Here is a 16,616-nt window from a genome sequence, read left to right as displayed (position 1 = left end):
ACTCACATCCCTATTCAAATATAAACACAAAACCAGATTCCCAGAAGAGTAGCTAATTTGAAGACTGTTTATTGGATTATTTGTTTGATTAGATAAATTCCTGATGGTTCCTCCTTCAAACCTTGCTGTTCATGAGTTACTCAACAGGATTTTTTAAAAAAAATAAAAACACACACAGTTTGTTATATAATTTTTTTCTTGAATTTCTACTTACTTTGAGTAAATATATAGGTATTTGAATCACAAGTGACAGAACTTAAAGCCTGTATATAACAACTCATTCATTATTGCTGGTCCCAAACATTCAAAAGTCATGAGTCAGGCCCCCAAAAATCAGAGAATTGGCTTAAAACCAGGATTTTTAAAAATACATTTTGTATTTTTTATTTACCTTCTGGTTTTTGAGGCTTCAGGATAGATTTGAATTATGTTTTCCATCTTTTCTCTGCAACCATGAGAGCTAGAAACTTGGGGTGAAAACCTGGCACCTCACTAAAATGACAAAACTCCGATTAATAACAACGAGTTTTGGATTTCATCTTTGCTTTTTTAATTTTAAAACATGAAAACTGAGGCTCTCACATAATCCCATGACTCTAAGAGCCAAGGCTTTAAGAAAAAACACCAAATATTATGAGACTTGGCAACACTGCCCATTTCTTTTGTGACCATCACAGTAGTACCTAGGCACACAACTTTTAAGGAAGTATTAGTGAAAATAACATTTATTTAATAAAAATTATTCATTTTATTTATTTGTATTGCAGTAGGACCTATGAGCCTCACTCAGTTATTGGAGGCTCATTGTGCAAGGCATGGAACACAACTTATTACTTCAGAACTAAACATACCCAGTTTTTTTTAATCTTTCCTCATAAATTCAGATTTTCTAAGCTTTTTATCACGTTTGCTGCTCTCTTCTGCACTCTCAGATTTATCCATATCTTTCTTAAAGTCAGGATTGGACACAGTACTGCAGCTGAGACCTCACCAATGCTGAGCAGAGCAGTGCAATTACCTCCCAGGTCTTACATTACACACTCCTGTTAATACATACCAGAACGACATTAGCTTTTTTTGCATCACATTGTTGACTGATATTCAATTTATGATCCACTATAACTCCCAGATCCTTTTCAGCAATACTACCTATTACCTAGCCAGTTCTGTCCCATTTTGTAGTTATGCATTTGATTTTTCCTTCTCAAGTATAATACTTTGCACTTGTCTTTATTGTCTTTGCACTTGTTGTCTGTTGATTTCAAACGAATTCTCCAATTTATCGAGATAATTTTTAATTCTACTCCTGTCCTCCAAAGTGCTTCCAGTTCCTCTGAGCTTGGTGTCATCTAAAAATTTTGTGTAAAAGGGAGATGTGATTTTAGTCCTGTTTACAGAAAACAGGTATCTCACATCACATAATACAGCACCAAAACTGCTACCCTACTCTTATACCCCTGTCTCTGGACAGAGACTAGAGATGGAAAGGGTAGTGATTAATCTCTTATACAGCTATTTTTTTTAAACTCCTCATTCATCCTGTGTGTGGCTGCAGAAAAACTGTATAGTGGATCAGTCAATACTTGCTAGTAGCTGTAACGGTATTATTGATTTGCTAGGTCTTTCTAAATTAAGGTTCCAAACAGATCATTTTTAGTTCTATTTCTGGGCAGCTAGAAGATAGATTGTCAGATCTATATCTGCATGCTGCAGGATGCCAATATTTAATAGTTGTCTGAACTGGCTAGTACAAACATAGATTCAACTTGCAAAGTGCTGGACATTTTCTTCTGTGCCACTCTTTGCTGTCCAGAAAAATAGAAGCCATGGCATTTAAAAAAAATAATTATTACACTATTAACATCAACTTTTCAGCATTAATATTCAATTAAAAGTAACTTCAACATTTGCTCTATTGCTGCTGCATACCAGTGTGAAAGACAGTCATCGTCTGCCAGGCAGGTTCAAAGACTTGCCTTTTAAGGGTGTGCTGCTTTTTGTGGTACAGCGAGAAGTAGAGTAAACATTCCCAAAAGGAGTACAGCGTGTTGTGTAGCTGCACATTTAAAAGGCACTATAAATAGTTATGTGTTAAGGAAGGCAGACATTTCAAGGAAAATGGAAAGGTGAGCAACATGTGAAGGATTCTTTTCAGGTGTACAGTTGTCAACATTAAAACCAGCATTTGCCAATAGATTGAGGAGCATCTGAGATACCAAAGTTTTCTCCTGTATTTAAAATGGGAAATTACTGTATTAGGTGCATGGAATAGTACCTTTTGGAAAATGTGGTCTTTTTTAATGATGATCATTGTCAGAACACATTGGCTTAGAAAAACGACAGCTCAATTAATATCGTAGCTTTCCTCTCAGACAAGCACCCAACATGAAAAAAAATATTGCATATCACTTCCTCACATGCTAGCCCTATGAGCCTTATTATTTCCTATGCCTAGGGTGACCAGATAGCAACTGTGAAAAAACGGGACAGGCAGTGGGGGGTAATAGGCGCCTATATAAGAAAAAGTCCCCCAAAACGGGACTGTCCCTATAAAAACTGGACATCTGGTCACCCTACCTATGCCTCTGCACTGCAGACTCTGAAAACATGAATCATACCCACACAGGAGCATATGGGAATCAATCAAATGCTGCCAACTTTTGTCTGTGAACTGGCATTACAAAGAATGGAGACAAAGGTATTAATGGCAATAATCTTGTTCAGATGAATACAGGAACATCTATGGTTTCTTGCCATAAGTGTATCCGATAAAAACAAAGAAGAAACAGACTCTTCTATACACAAGGCATTAGTGGTATTAGCTTACCTAGTAACACTAAAAATAAAATAAACAGTACAGGTTCTGCTCAGGTTGATCTCATCATATACACTAAAGGAAGCAGTTTTCCTCTTCTGGACTTTTTTTTTTCCTTTTGCTATTTACACACATCGACTGTGGCCACTTTCAATGTCCAATATCAGTGTGCACAACCAGAGGTTCTAATACTGAGAGAAAGACACATAGGCTCAGTGAAGTACTTTTATGGATAATTATCACAACACACACACATTACTGAGCAAGCTGGGATCACACAATACAGTGGAAAAAATGAATTTCAATATTATATGACTATAAAAGGATTTAGTGATTCAGCCCTCCCTGATCAGGGAAGATTCAAATTTTGGATCACCATGACTGGAATATGTGGTGATTAAAGGCCTCCTTCAAATCTCATCAAGTCAAGGGAAAGACTCTAATTGACTTTAATGGACTTTGGCACAGGTCCTGAATCTTTTTGCACTGGATGAATACTTGGATTTTGTATTAACAGTAGCATGTTTTATCATTTACCTTGTGATACTATAAAACATCAACTTTAATAAATGCCCACTAGATAGGCTGCTTAGGGGAATTTGGTGCAAGTGCAGTTGGAATTGAATAAAACTATATAGAAATTTGAGCATAAGCCTATTAATCATGGTATCAAAACAGAAACTATCCAGTAATAAGAGAGTTTGGAAAAGAAACTATGTTAAGGGCTGATTAGTGTGTTATGTATTGGACGGGATGTGTGTAGGGGGGAAGATTTCATCTTTGGAAAATAGGAGGGGACAGACGGGGGATGTTGACTCTGGTGATTACAGTTCAGTGTCTAATTTCTGTTCATTGATGCCAAAGAGGAATGAAACACTCTAAACATAAAAAAGGCATACAAAAATATCCCTCACCTTTTGAATTAAGTATGATGGACGATCTGAACCTAAAGCAAGCTTTTGATGGGAAAACTAGAGTTTAGCAAAGAATGATAGTTCCAGGGATTTCCTCAGCACTGGATTGTTTCACATGATGCTAAATGTTTGCAGCAACGAAGCACAGCAAACAAAAGTTGTTCATTTTGAATTTATTTTAAGAGTGGGGAATGATGGAATATGTTCTTGGAACATAACATTTAAAATTGTATAGATGCCCTGTGTTTGGAAGTAAAAAAATATTGCCAGCATTTGGGCCTGATCCTTTGACATGCTACATAGTCACAACCTCCAACTGACTACAGTGAAACTGACATAAGGTGCTCAGCACCTGACAGGATTGGCTGCTTGATGTGCAAGAGGTGCTTCATGCAGAAAACATTTTTTTTTTAAGTGCTACTATTGTAAGTGCATAATAGCAGCATGGGGTAATGATTATGTTGCTAATACTATACTGACTTCTATAGTGTGTTTTTTATAAGTGTCTAAAGTATCTTCCAAACATTCAATAATTAAACCTTGCAGCACTCCTGTCAGGTAGATATAGGATAATACGTCATTTACCACTGTAAAGTAGCTACCACTGGGGTAAAACCCAGCAGCTATTTATTAGTGCAAAGCAAAATTATAAAACAGTTTAGGGCAGGAAGTGAGGGAAAAAATGAATCAAATTTCAAACACAGTGAAAAAACAGTAGGAAGACTCTAATATACCAGAGTTCAAATTTACCCAGGACACGAAGTACACCTGTATTATTATGAAAGGGCACATACATTTGATAATGATGAAAAGTGGCCAGAACTTCAATTTTACCTCCTGTCCAAAGAGGCACTAAGAGGATTTTTTTAAAAAAAACATGTTCTGTCTTAAATATGTAATCAAATCCTTGCAGATTACATATTTTATCAGTTAGATACCTCTCACAGTATGTAGCTACAGAAATTCATATTCCTTATCCAGTCTAGCAGGCTTTTAAACAGTAACAGATGTAAAAACCCAAAGTTAAGTATGAAATCTGCATAACGGGGAACTATTTGATGAAGGGCCAAACAGCACAATCCAGGCAAAGGAAAAATAGTAGCAGTCAGCAACTGGATCTTAGGTTCCATCCATATTAAGGATCAAACTGAGTGAAGGAACTAGGCTTAAAGCTAGAAACTGGTTTAGCTGGAACTAATACATCTAGTATGGATCATTTCTAAACTGGTGATCAAACACAGCAGAAACCAATTTAGCTAGAGCAGCGTTTAGACAAATGTTAAATATGATTCTCAGACTCAGTTTAAAGCCCAGTGTACAAAAGGCTGTTGAAGTACCACTGCTCTTGTTGAACATAAGTAAATTCCATACTTAGCTAACATATTGAGAGCAGGTTATGTACTTGCAATAGATTCTTCATAGGGAATCTATACATTTAGCAATCAAACACCTTTTTAGAGAAGTAAGCATTATAAAATGAAGGAGAATGGGAGACATGGTTCCAATTTGTACAGAAGTGCATATCATCACCACCAAGGCATCAAAATACTGCTGCACGTTTGTCCATTGGGTAGTAACACGTAGAAACAACTTCTCAAAGAGTTTTACCTTTAAGGAACAGTTCTGTTTTCCATCATACCAATGGGCAACTGAATAAACCACTATATGATTCATTTTATTAAGAGAATTTATAAATATTTCAAGGATTATAAACTACTTCCCATAACAAATTTATTTTCAATTTGACTTGTGCATCTACAACAAGGCTTCCACTTCTTTACAGCAGTTCCCATTTACAACTTTATTTTTAGAAATAGATAACAGTATCATGTTATTCATAGTATTCTTTATACTTATAAAAGGTGTTGTAAAGATTTTAACAGGGACCATGCTAACTATTCAACAGTATTGATGATTTCAGTGAAATCAATTATTCATGTTTGCACAGAGAAGGGTACACCCAGAAAACTGCTTTGGATTATAGTAGTAATTCTTAAGAAAGCAGAATCTAATTTTACTATAGCAACGATTACAGCAAAGATCTTATGTGGGAGAAGTCTATTTTAATTTCTCGTGAACATGGATTGTGATATTCTGCTCTTCACGCAGGCAGAACTTTTGACCTCAGTGGGAGTTTTGGCACATAGGTAGAGTAGAATATTTTGCCCAAGCTCTATGATCCAGCTGATCTTCCAGGATAACATGTTTTGCCATCAAAACATCTATGGGAAGTTAAGTAACGTGTCCAGCTATAACCAAGGGAAAATGAAGATTGGACTTACCATATCTAAAAAAATTATTAGAAAATGGTTGGATGGGATTATATTAATTTTAGTATCAGCAATTATCATAACAGTCACAAAACAAAAAGTCACATTGTGGACAGAAGAAAGGACAAATAAAGGTTCCTGAGTGTGCTGCAGACTTTCTCCTGCATCAGATTGAACACACTCTGAGAGTTAAACCATTGGCATGTGGTGTGTTCTGCAGTTCGATCAACAGTGGCACATAAAACAGCTGTGCAGATCTGGAAAACTGCTTTTGATTTTGCATTTGGTAGCCAGTCAGCAGCAGCCACATTTCATGGGTTGGGGGCTGGATGTCAGGAGGGCTGGACATTCACAGATGTTATAGGATGAAAAGAAAGGTCTGGCTGTTGCAAATAAATTGATTTGTTCTTGCTACATTCCGGCTCAGCCACATCCTCTGAGGCGCAAGTTAGAGGAACAGATGGGCAGGGTGTGGTTTTTGATTTAGCTTCATCTTTCAAAGAACAAGGCACTCGACACTGCAGCAGAGAACAATGGCTGAACTAAAATGTGTTCTGACTACATACTAGATAGTGAGTGTTGTAGCTCTTATTATAGGCCACTTAGGTAATGGGGACGCCCATATTTAAGGTTGGCTGATGCTATTATAAGACTGTGTTTTCAGTTGCCTGTAACTTTGACAAATTTAAAGTGTTTGGGGTGATTTTTTTTTACCTTTTCTTCTTTAATTTGGCCCCCTTGTGAATATGCATTATGATACATATGACCACATACTATATTTTCCACAGGACCCTGCCTTATTCAGTACACAGATACATGGGTGATATTTTATACAGAAATATTAAGAGATGTTTGTTTTCCCCTTCAAGATCTAACGAGAGGTGCCAAATTCCATCATTGGAAGAAAAAAATGTTCCTCTTTCATGTGAAAATTAAAAGGTAGTTTTTGCTGGCAGGAACCACCCTCCTCCCCCAAACTGTTTCTAATTTCTACAAAATAGTGCATGAAAATTCAGAATTTTTCCAAGAGGGCAGAATTTTTCTATAACACACCATGATTGCTGGAAAAAATAGTGACGTTTAACTCTGCATAAAACCCACTTATTAATAAAACACAGAAATGTTTCTCTTTCACATACCATTGTTTGTGAAGTGGCCACTGCTAGCTATGATACATGTAGATCTAGAATAGATTTGCTTCTCTCACTATTACAGACAAGTGTAAATGCTTTGCCAACAGTCATGGGAAGGCCTAGAAAGATCCAATAATGAAGGAAGTGGTTCCTAAGGTGAGGAGGAGCTTTGAAAAAAGCAAGCTACCTGGGGTGAAATCCTGGCCCTGCTGAAGTCCATCGGAGTTTTGCCATTGATTTCAATGGGGCAATGATGTGTGCAAGTAGTAACTTTGAATAACTGTTCTGTTGGCAGAGACTGATAAATGGATGCATCTGAAATGCCTTGGTCCTCTCCTGCTGGTGCAAAGAAGCTGGAAACTAGACCCTGAGAATTTGCTTGGCCTGGGGAATCCTCACTGGAGGTACCGCTAGCTTATATGCCACTCCCTGTTCGTGGCCAGACCAGGAGTGTGTGACCAAGCTATGCTGGAGGGGATAGTCAGTTTATAAGCCCAGCTGGAGGACAGCCTTTAGGGACTATTGGAACAACCTGAGAATCAAAGAGCAGTAACGAGCTTCGCGACAGCCCTACACCAGCCATTGCCTCCACTGTGTTCGGGTGCAGCAGAGAATCTGGGTCTGAATCTCTTTATAAAAGCATTTTAGTTACTTATGAAACAGATGTACTAGATGGAGTGTTTATCTGCCCTACATAGGAAATATCACATTTCCCCATCATACTGTTTAAATATAAATACATAGGACATATTAAATGAAACAATGAATTCACACTACTGGGGTTGATCATTCCTTTGCTTCTGAACCACTGAGGTCTGAGTATCACTGTTTAAATAATTAATTACTATTTGTCCATCCTTACAAATCAGTACGCCTTGAATTTCTGACTGTTATATCAAGTCATAGAAGTATAAAAATACTGCCCATTTAATTTTTGCATTTCTGGGTTAAATTTTAGCCCTGTTTTTAAGCATCAGATGCTAGTTTCTTTGTAGTTTATTAGGTCATCTGTGGTTTCAGAGATGTACGTTATCTAATCAATACAGCTAGTCCTATGTATAAAAACTTTATCTGAAAGTAGCTGTGAGATAAAAAAAAATCCTTTGGACAGTGCAAATATTCTGTTTAATACAGTAGTATCTATGTCAATACATTGATTATGCTGAAATCAAATTTCTACTGCAGTTGCAGAAGGTCTAAAGTTACATTTTGTTACTCTAGTCCAGTGGTTCCCAAACAGCCTGTGAACCCCTTTCACTAAAATGTCAAGTCTCATGAACCCCCTCCTAAAAATTAATATTTTCAGGGATATTCTCCTTGACCTGGGTATAAATTATAAAAGCAGTGATCTTGGAAACATAAACGTTGTTTTTATGACATGCTTATTACACACTATTTATTATTAATTATTATTCATTGTGACAGTATTTTTATTATATTATGAAAACAGCAACACATTTCCAAGCTCCCACTTTCGTAGCCTGTGTCACTTTGAATAAGCCTGTTATAAGACAAGGCTCCTACGTTTCATTAATGAGTATCAGATATGAAACAGCAGGAAGGTATTTAAGAAGTCAACTCAAAGAGTTCTCCTACACAAGCATTCAGGTCTTGAGCAGTCCAGGCAAACAATGCACATTACAACAAAGCTTAAACTTGTTCTTCATAATAATTTTAAAAACAATCCTAGCTGCCTATTTAATTTTTAAAACAGCAAAAAATATCCACCTCCCTTTCCATTTCTTATAAGGAGTCTTGAAGTTTAAATCTCCTCAGTGTGATAGAGATGCTTGCTTTGATCTGCTTGGCTCTTGGAAGTCCAGGAGCTCTGCGCTGCTGACCCCGTGCTGCCCAGGGTCCCTAGAGACAGCTCTGTCCACCATTAGGGAATTTTTTCCCAAGAACCCCTTGCAACATTTTGCGAACGCCCAAGGGTTCACAAACCCCAGTTTGGGAACCACTGCTCTAGTCTTTGAGATTGTCTTCTGCTCTTCTATTAAGCAATGCTAAATAACATGCTGAAGACAGATTTCAAAACAAAATGGAATCCTTACAGAATACTGTCAACAAAAATAAAGATCCTGGGTAAAATTTTCAAAGGCATCTACAGAGCCTAAGTCACTTTTAAAAATAGGACAAATGTTCTGAAGTCCTACTGACTTTCAGTGAAACAGAACTCTGAAATAGAACAAAGGCACAAATGGTAACTTTAATTTTCAACAAGAGCTAGGCACCTGCCATTTGTGCCTTTGATAATCACCCCTTAAGTGCCTAAGTCACTTTTCAAAAGGTCACTTAGTCTTCTATGTCATTTAGGCGGTTTTGAAACTTTTATTCCAACTGTAACATGAGACCAATATATTTAGGTTTCTATTGGTTAATAATCTAGTGCAAGATAGTAAATTGTTTAGTTAATAACATAGTAAAAGTATCCAGATTGGTTAATAATTAAATCACACAGTGTTTTATATCATGCGCTGCAAAGAGCTGCAGGGGACATTTTAAAGAGTCACTTGTGGCTTGCGAGCCTCATTCTGAGTATCACTGATTTAGAAAGTGGATTTCTCTTCTCTGAACCAGCTACAACTCAAAATCCTTTTATTGTACATTTCCAAACACCAGCACACAGAATCTACTTTATCTTTTGGTCAAAGGCTAGTTGCCAAGGTGAGAAACGTTCAATGTTTGCCACGTTCAACATTTTTAATCCACTTCAAGGATACAACATACGGTAAGTAGAATGCCAGCTTTTTGAGAAATTTGTGTGTTTAATTTCCAAGTACAGACCCTTGAATGAGCACTGCACAGCATCTAAATGTGCAAAATCTGTTTGGGGCCTATGCAACCTTACACTCCCTTACCATTGCTTAGTATGCATCTCTTCATGTATCATCTCTGAATCTGACCCCTAACTCTTCAATCCATTATTTTCTTTAAAACACCATATATTAACACTATGTAGAAGTAAATCTCTGAGCATGATTATTTACATGTACGTGGTGTATGATGGAGAACTATGTCAGAAACAAACAAGTCATTGGTGAATTTCCAGATTAGGTGTTGCCTAAGCAACTCGGAAGTTTGGATGCCTTGACCAAACCTCTTTGGTCTGCAAAAGTGGACTGGAAATCAAAGCAAAACCAAGTTCTCTCATGAGATAATTAGTCTGTCTTGTTTCCAGTTATGCTAGAAGTGCCGTGGAAGCTTCTTTTCTCAAGATACTTCACAAATTGTTCTTCTAGTCTTAACCAAATCAGCAAACTGAACAAGTGAGTGAAAATGACCATAAAATTAAAAGAACCTTTGCAAACCTTAAAAAAGATTTACTGTGAAAGATGGGTGAAGGCTCCAATCAATAATTCTCTTAACTCTCTGCCTATCCTTAAAACAAACATAGGCAATTCTATATTTCTGAATTTGACATAAATCTCTACTTTTCTGTCTAGCTCATCAAGTGCAGCTAGCATTGAAATAAAGGGCTACAGCAAAGCACTTAACTGTTAATTTGTGATTACAGAACAGCTTTTTCTCCCCTGGCTTGATGTCACTTGAAAGGAAAAACTCCATTTGTCATAAAGAATGAAAACCAGGACAGAACAACATTTGCTCCGTCTCTCTCTAAGGAATAGTAGGTGGAGTTATATAAACAACAGAGCAATCAATGATCAAAGAGAAATCTTGGGACTGTAATATACCAGAGTATTAAAGGAACAGAGCCTTTTATCTATCATGGAGGAAGGAAGGAAGTAGAGCATTGAGACATGTGTACTACATATCATTAAAAATAAAAAAACCAAGTGAGTAACAAAAGAGACTGAGATCAATTAAAAAGTCTGATTTCTTCATCTGTGCTGTTAAAATGATCATGAAGAAAATGCAACTTTCAATGTTAAAATTATTTTCCATCACTTGGAAAAGCCAGGCATGTTACTCCATTTTAAGACATACGTTTTTCCTGAATACTATGAAACACAGTGCTGTTCAGTAATGGACCATTTCCATCCACTACCAATACTAACTCAGGCCTACCTTGTCTTCCACTCTGTTCAGCCTTGCACCAATTGTGTTAGTCCCTCGATCTTTGCTTTTTTCTGTGGAGCAAGGCATATTTTCAAATGAATACTTAGTGTTATAACAATACAGCATTAAGCCACAACACGATGTGTTTAACTAGCCCATCAGTGCAGAATAATTGAACACCTTTGCTAGGATGATTAGTTTTATTTCATAAAACTAGCTTTTGTTTCTTTTATAGCATTAGCTGAAGCCAAGGTTTTTAATAGCTCTTTAGTCTAGAGCACTTTCAACCTTCACTTTATGCTTTAAACCGAGAGAATTAAATGGTTCCTAATTTAGTTTAGGTTTCTAATTCCAGCTGAAAAAACAACCTGGAACAATGTAAAGCTCTACAGCCACCTTGATAATGTTCATGGAGGATGTTTTATCTGCATTTTTTCTAGAAATTTAAAATGAAATGACATTACAAATAGCTCTCACCGGCCAATCAGATGATATCAATCTATGTGCAACCACATCTCAAAACAAATAAATACTATTAATATTTTGCACTTCTATTATGATTTCCATTCAAAGCTCTATATGAATATTGTTGATTTCAGCTCCATAACACCCCTCTGAATATAATCCCCATTTTAAGGCTGAAGTAATTGAGGCAACATTTTAAAAAACCGGATGGCTAATATTAGGTGGCTACATAAAAATCACTTAGTTTTCAGAAGTGCAAGTGGCTAAATATGAATTCAGGTGCCCAACTGCAGGCTGGAACTGGCTGACAACTTTTGAAATGTTGATAAGTAATGAAAAGTATTTTTCATCGATATTTTCACAAAAATATGTTGTAATCAGCTTTATTCCAGACATCTCTCTTACATTTTGAAGTTTATTTGTAGCCTGTTATTTAGTGTAGTATAATGATTAAAGCAGAGGGTGAGGAGTCAGGACTTCTGATTTATTGTGCTGCCTTGGGCAAGTCCACTAAACCTTTCTATGCTTCAGCTCCCATATGCGTAAAATAAAGAAAGATATATCACACATCACCATATTGCCTGAGCACCTTACAAATTCTTGTGGTTCTTAGTCATATACTTATGGAGTAGACATTTTTTAATTCAAACATGTCACTGATTACAGGAATTAAAATTTATTATCTTACCTGAGAGAGAAATGAAAAGAGATGGCTTCCCTATAGATTGGTCCAACCTGTAAACGGAAAGAAATGATATTGTTCATAACAGAAGATAACTCTTCCTCAGATTTAAACAACAGAATATTCACTTTCTTTAGTTGAAAAATCTCTTCTCCAAATAATAGGTTGCAACGTTCAAGCACTTCTGCTTTGCAGTACAAATGAACAACATCGTTTGATCCAAAGTTGGCCTGATAGTTAAGAAAATATCAGCCCTATGTGGGTGTCTCAGTGTGTCAGCTATTTTATAGATTCTAGCAATGACCACTGCTTTTCATGGTGATCAGTATTGTCTAATAGTTTCCTGATGCTTGCGTTGTTGTATCCGTCTGTAGTATCTTTTCTTAGGTGATAAGATCCTTGGGGCAGGCACTGTCTTCTTATTCTGTTTGTACAGTGCCTAGCACAGTGGGGATACTGGTCTATAGTTGGGGTCTGTAGCCACTAAAGCAATACAAAGAACCAGGTTCTGATCAATGGTTCTTAATAATTTACGTGTTTTTTTTTAATTCTCAAAATAGAAAACTTTACTGTGAATTTCATCAAACAATATTTCTCTAATTTTGCAGTCCTAAGTGCCATTTACAATCCTTTAAATCTTCTCCTCCCCACCTGACTGCACTGCTTATTAGCATCCTCTTCACAGACATTTACCATTTAGGATAGTGAACTTTATGCCATACCTTCTTTGCAACTCTTTGATTCGTACCATCAAGTTGAGATGACCCTGAGAATACTGTTCAATAACATCTCGTACATCATAAGGTTTTCTAGCTTGCTGCAAAACAAAACCAAAACATGAAGAGCCTGACAAATACCACAGCAAACACAAAGACAGGCCAGTGATTTGCCTCAATAAAAGATTATTCAGACAACTCACAACAATGATTTTCTACCCTATTACATGTATGAGAGAATATTAAGACTTTCCAGTTTTTTGGGTTTTTTTACCACGCCCAGGAACTTACAAATTTATTGTGGTTCATTAAAAATCTCTGTTTCTCTCTCTCTTCTTCCCCTCCATACTGTAGGGATATGTAATTTTGGACAGGTTAATGAGGAATTGAGAAGTCAAAGAAGAGTGTTTGCATTTTGCTCTGAGGTTTGTGGTTATCTTTGGCTCTTCTGGAAGTAAGCTTCAAGTCACAGGCCAGTTGCCATAAACTCTCTTTCTTGCACAAACAGAGTTCACTCTTCTGAGCCAATAACCAGAAGGCCAGCAATTTCACACCAGCCCATGCTAAAAGTACCGAGCCACTGGTGTCACCAAGGCCTGCCCCTTAACATCAGCCCAGTGTATTAATGTTGCTCTACTAGTGACCTTACGGAGCACTGTGCCTTGACATCAGCCCAACAAGCAACATATGTTGAACTAGAGACCTCCCTGAAATCTGGGCCTTTGCATCAACCCAGTATTCTAGATTAGCTGTTGCATAAACACTCCTTTAGATCTGTAAGCAGACAAACACAGAAAACAAGATATGTATCCAAGTAATCTTGACACAAGTTCAGCCATATATATTCATAGATCCAAGATCAGATGGGACCACTGTGATCATCTTGCCTCCTATATGACATACACTGTGGGACTACCCCCAAAATAAGGCCTAGCGGATATCTTTTAGAAAAACATCCAATTATGATATACATCTCTACCTCGATATAACGCTGTCCTTGGGAACCAAAAAATCTTACCGCATTATAGGTGAAACTGTGTTATATCAAACTTGCTTTGATCCGCCAGAGTGCGACGCCCTGCCCGCCCGGAGCGCGGCTTTACGGTGTTATATCCGAATTTGTGTTATATCGGGTCGCATTATATCGGGGTAGAGGTGTAACAATTTTCAGTGATGGAGAATCCACCACAGACCTTGGTAAATTATTCCAATGATTAATTACCTTCACTGTTAAAAATGTATGCCTCATTTCCAGTCTGAAATCATCTAGCTTCAACTTCCAGCTACTGGGTCATGGTATACCTTTCTCTGCTAGACCGATGAGCCCATTATTAAATATTTGTTCCCCATGTAGGTATTTATAAATTGTAATTAAGTTACCCATAAACTTCCTGTTTGTTAAACTAAATAGATTGAGTTCCTGGAGCCTAGCACTATAAGGCATGTTTTCTAATCCTTTAATCATTCTCGTGGCTCTTCTCTGAACCCTCTCCAATTTATCAACAATCTTCTTGAATTATTGACAGCAGAATGGACACAGTATTTCAGCACCCATCACACCAGTTCCAAATACAGAGGTGAAATAATCTCTCTACCCCTACTCAAGATTCTCCTGTTTACACATCCAAGAATTACATTAGCCCTTTTGGCCACATCGTCCCACTGGAACTCATGTTCAGCTGATTATCCACCACAATCCCTAAATCTTTTCCAGAGTCACTGCTTCCCAGGATAGAGTCCCCCAGTGAATAAGTATGGCCTGCATTCTCTGTTCCTAGATGTACACATTTATATTTAGCTGTATTAAAACATATATTGTTTGCTTGCGCCCTGTTTACCAAGTGAACCAGATTGCTCTGTATCAGTGACTTGTCCTGTTCATTATTTACCACTCCCCCAATTTTTGTGTCATCTGCAAACTTTATCAGGGATGATTTTATATTTTCTTCCAGGTCATTGATAAAAATGTTAAACAGGGTAGGCCCAAGAACCAGTCTCTGCAGGACCTTAACAGAAACATACCCACTCAATGATGATTGCACATTTTGAGACCTATCAGTTAGCCAGCTTTAAAACTATTGAATGTATGCCATGTTAATTTTATATTTTTTTTAGTTTTTTAATCAAAATGTCATGCGTTACCAGAAGTCTAAATATATTACATCAACACTATCATCTTTATCATCCAAATTTATAATCTACCAAATAAAAAATCAAGTTAGTTTAACAGGATTTATTTTCCATAAACCTATTTTGATTGGTATTAATTATATTACCCTCCCTTAATTCTTTATTAATCGAGTCCTGTATCAGCCCCTCCATTATCTTGCCCAGGATCATAGGCCTGTCAATCTGACATTGATTACCTGAATCATCCTGTTTATCTTTTTTAATATTGGCACAACATTAGCTTTCTTCTAGTGTTCTGGAACTTCCCCAGTGTTCCAAGACTTAATGAAAATGAAATGGATGTTGTCTCCATACATATGGAGGTGATACCCATGGAATACATTCATTTATTCTGCTCCTTTTCGGCACTTCATCTGCCTTCTAACCACTAATTCTTTTCCCCTGGGGTTTATTTCAACCCTCCATTCCCCTTTACACAGCTGCCATTTGACTGTACCAATATCAAAAGCCCACTAACTTAAATTTCTATCAGTCTGCACAGTATGAAGAGATGGGCTTTCATGATTCAGCAATATTACCCCAAATTGTCATAAAGTCATTCTCCTTAATAGTATTAGTAATGTGGCCTGGGCTTGTGTGAAATGTTTCTACTCCATATACACATTAAGCAGTTCTTGTTTTCAAGCTTGTTTTCCATGTATACATTTTCTGTTAGACTGCATAACACAGCCTTTATTGTTTCTATCAAGCAAGAATCCAATAGGCCTACCCTTGGGAATCAGACCCAAGGCAAGTGCATGGAATAGGGAAACAATGGTAGAGTTTATTTTTTTTTAAGTTGCAGTTTAAATAGCATCCATTTTCAAAGCTTCTAATAAGATTTATTGAGTAATGGTGAAGTTCCGCAACTCTTAAATAGTTCTCAAAAGTTCCAGTATGCTGCAACACAATGAACAAATCCCCTGGTAAAAGAAACACGGTTGCACTAATCTATAAAGAGTTCCTACAATGATGAATGCTGGAGGCCCATAAAGAAACAATGCCTATAAATAAATAATGCATTAAAATACAATAAACCCTCACTGATATGTTTCATACTCCAATTCAGTGTTTCCCAAACTTTTGAAAGCTGATCCTCTTTCAGAAAAATGAAGTCAGTTATGCTCTCCCTGCCAACACACATACACTTTCCATGTGCTGTTAAAGGCTACACCTCTTAATGTACAAAACTGCCACATGCCTCCAGTTATTCCACCATGCACTCCCTTCTGATGAAATAGTGGCATAGATCTTCCTCTCCTTTCTTATGTGCTTTGATCAGCCATGAAATATTTTACAATGCTGACTTTTAAGGTATCACTGCTAGCATCTGACTTAGCAATCATTCAAATGAATGGGGCAATACACACATTACAGCTATTGTTTCAGGCTCTCTGCAAACTCAGGCTGAGACTTCTGCTTTGGTTATGTT

The 16,616-nt window shown here is 37.0% G+C and overlaps 1 protein-coding gene across 1 annotated transcript in view; it reads right to left on the bottom strand.

The window, feature by feature from the left end:
* Positions 1 to 16,616, bottom strand: part of KCNQ1 (potassium voltage-gated channel subfamily Q member 1) — a 557,035-nt gene that overhangs the window by 130,192 nt on the left and 410,227 nt on the right. The window contains exons 13-15 of the mRNA XM_032770377.2: positions 13,022 to 13,116; positions 12,306 to 12,352; positions 11,162 to 11,223 (exon numbers count right to left, since the gene is read on the bottom strand). Coding sequence (XP_032626268.1) covers positions 11,162 to 11,223; positions 12,306 to 12,352; positions 13,022 to 13,116 — 204 coding nt within the window. The remainder of the gene's footprint in view (positions 1 to 11,161; positions 11,224 to 12,305; positions 12,353 to 13,021; positions 13,117 to 16,616) is intronic.

Source organism: Chelonoidis abingdonii, chromosome 4 (assembly GCF_003597395.2).
Source record: "Chelonoidis abingdonii isolate Lonesome George chromosome 4, CheloAbing_2.0, whole genome shotgun sequence".
NCBI classification, from domain to species: Eukaryota; Metazoa; Chordata; order Testudines; family Testudinidae; genus Chelonoidis; species Chelonoidis abingdonii.
Note: the sequence above shows the minus strand (reverse complement) of the source record. Positions and strands in the feature narration are given on the sequence as shown.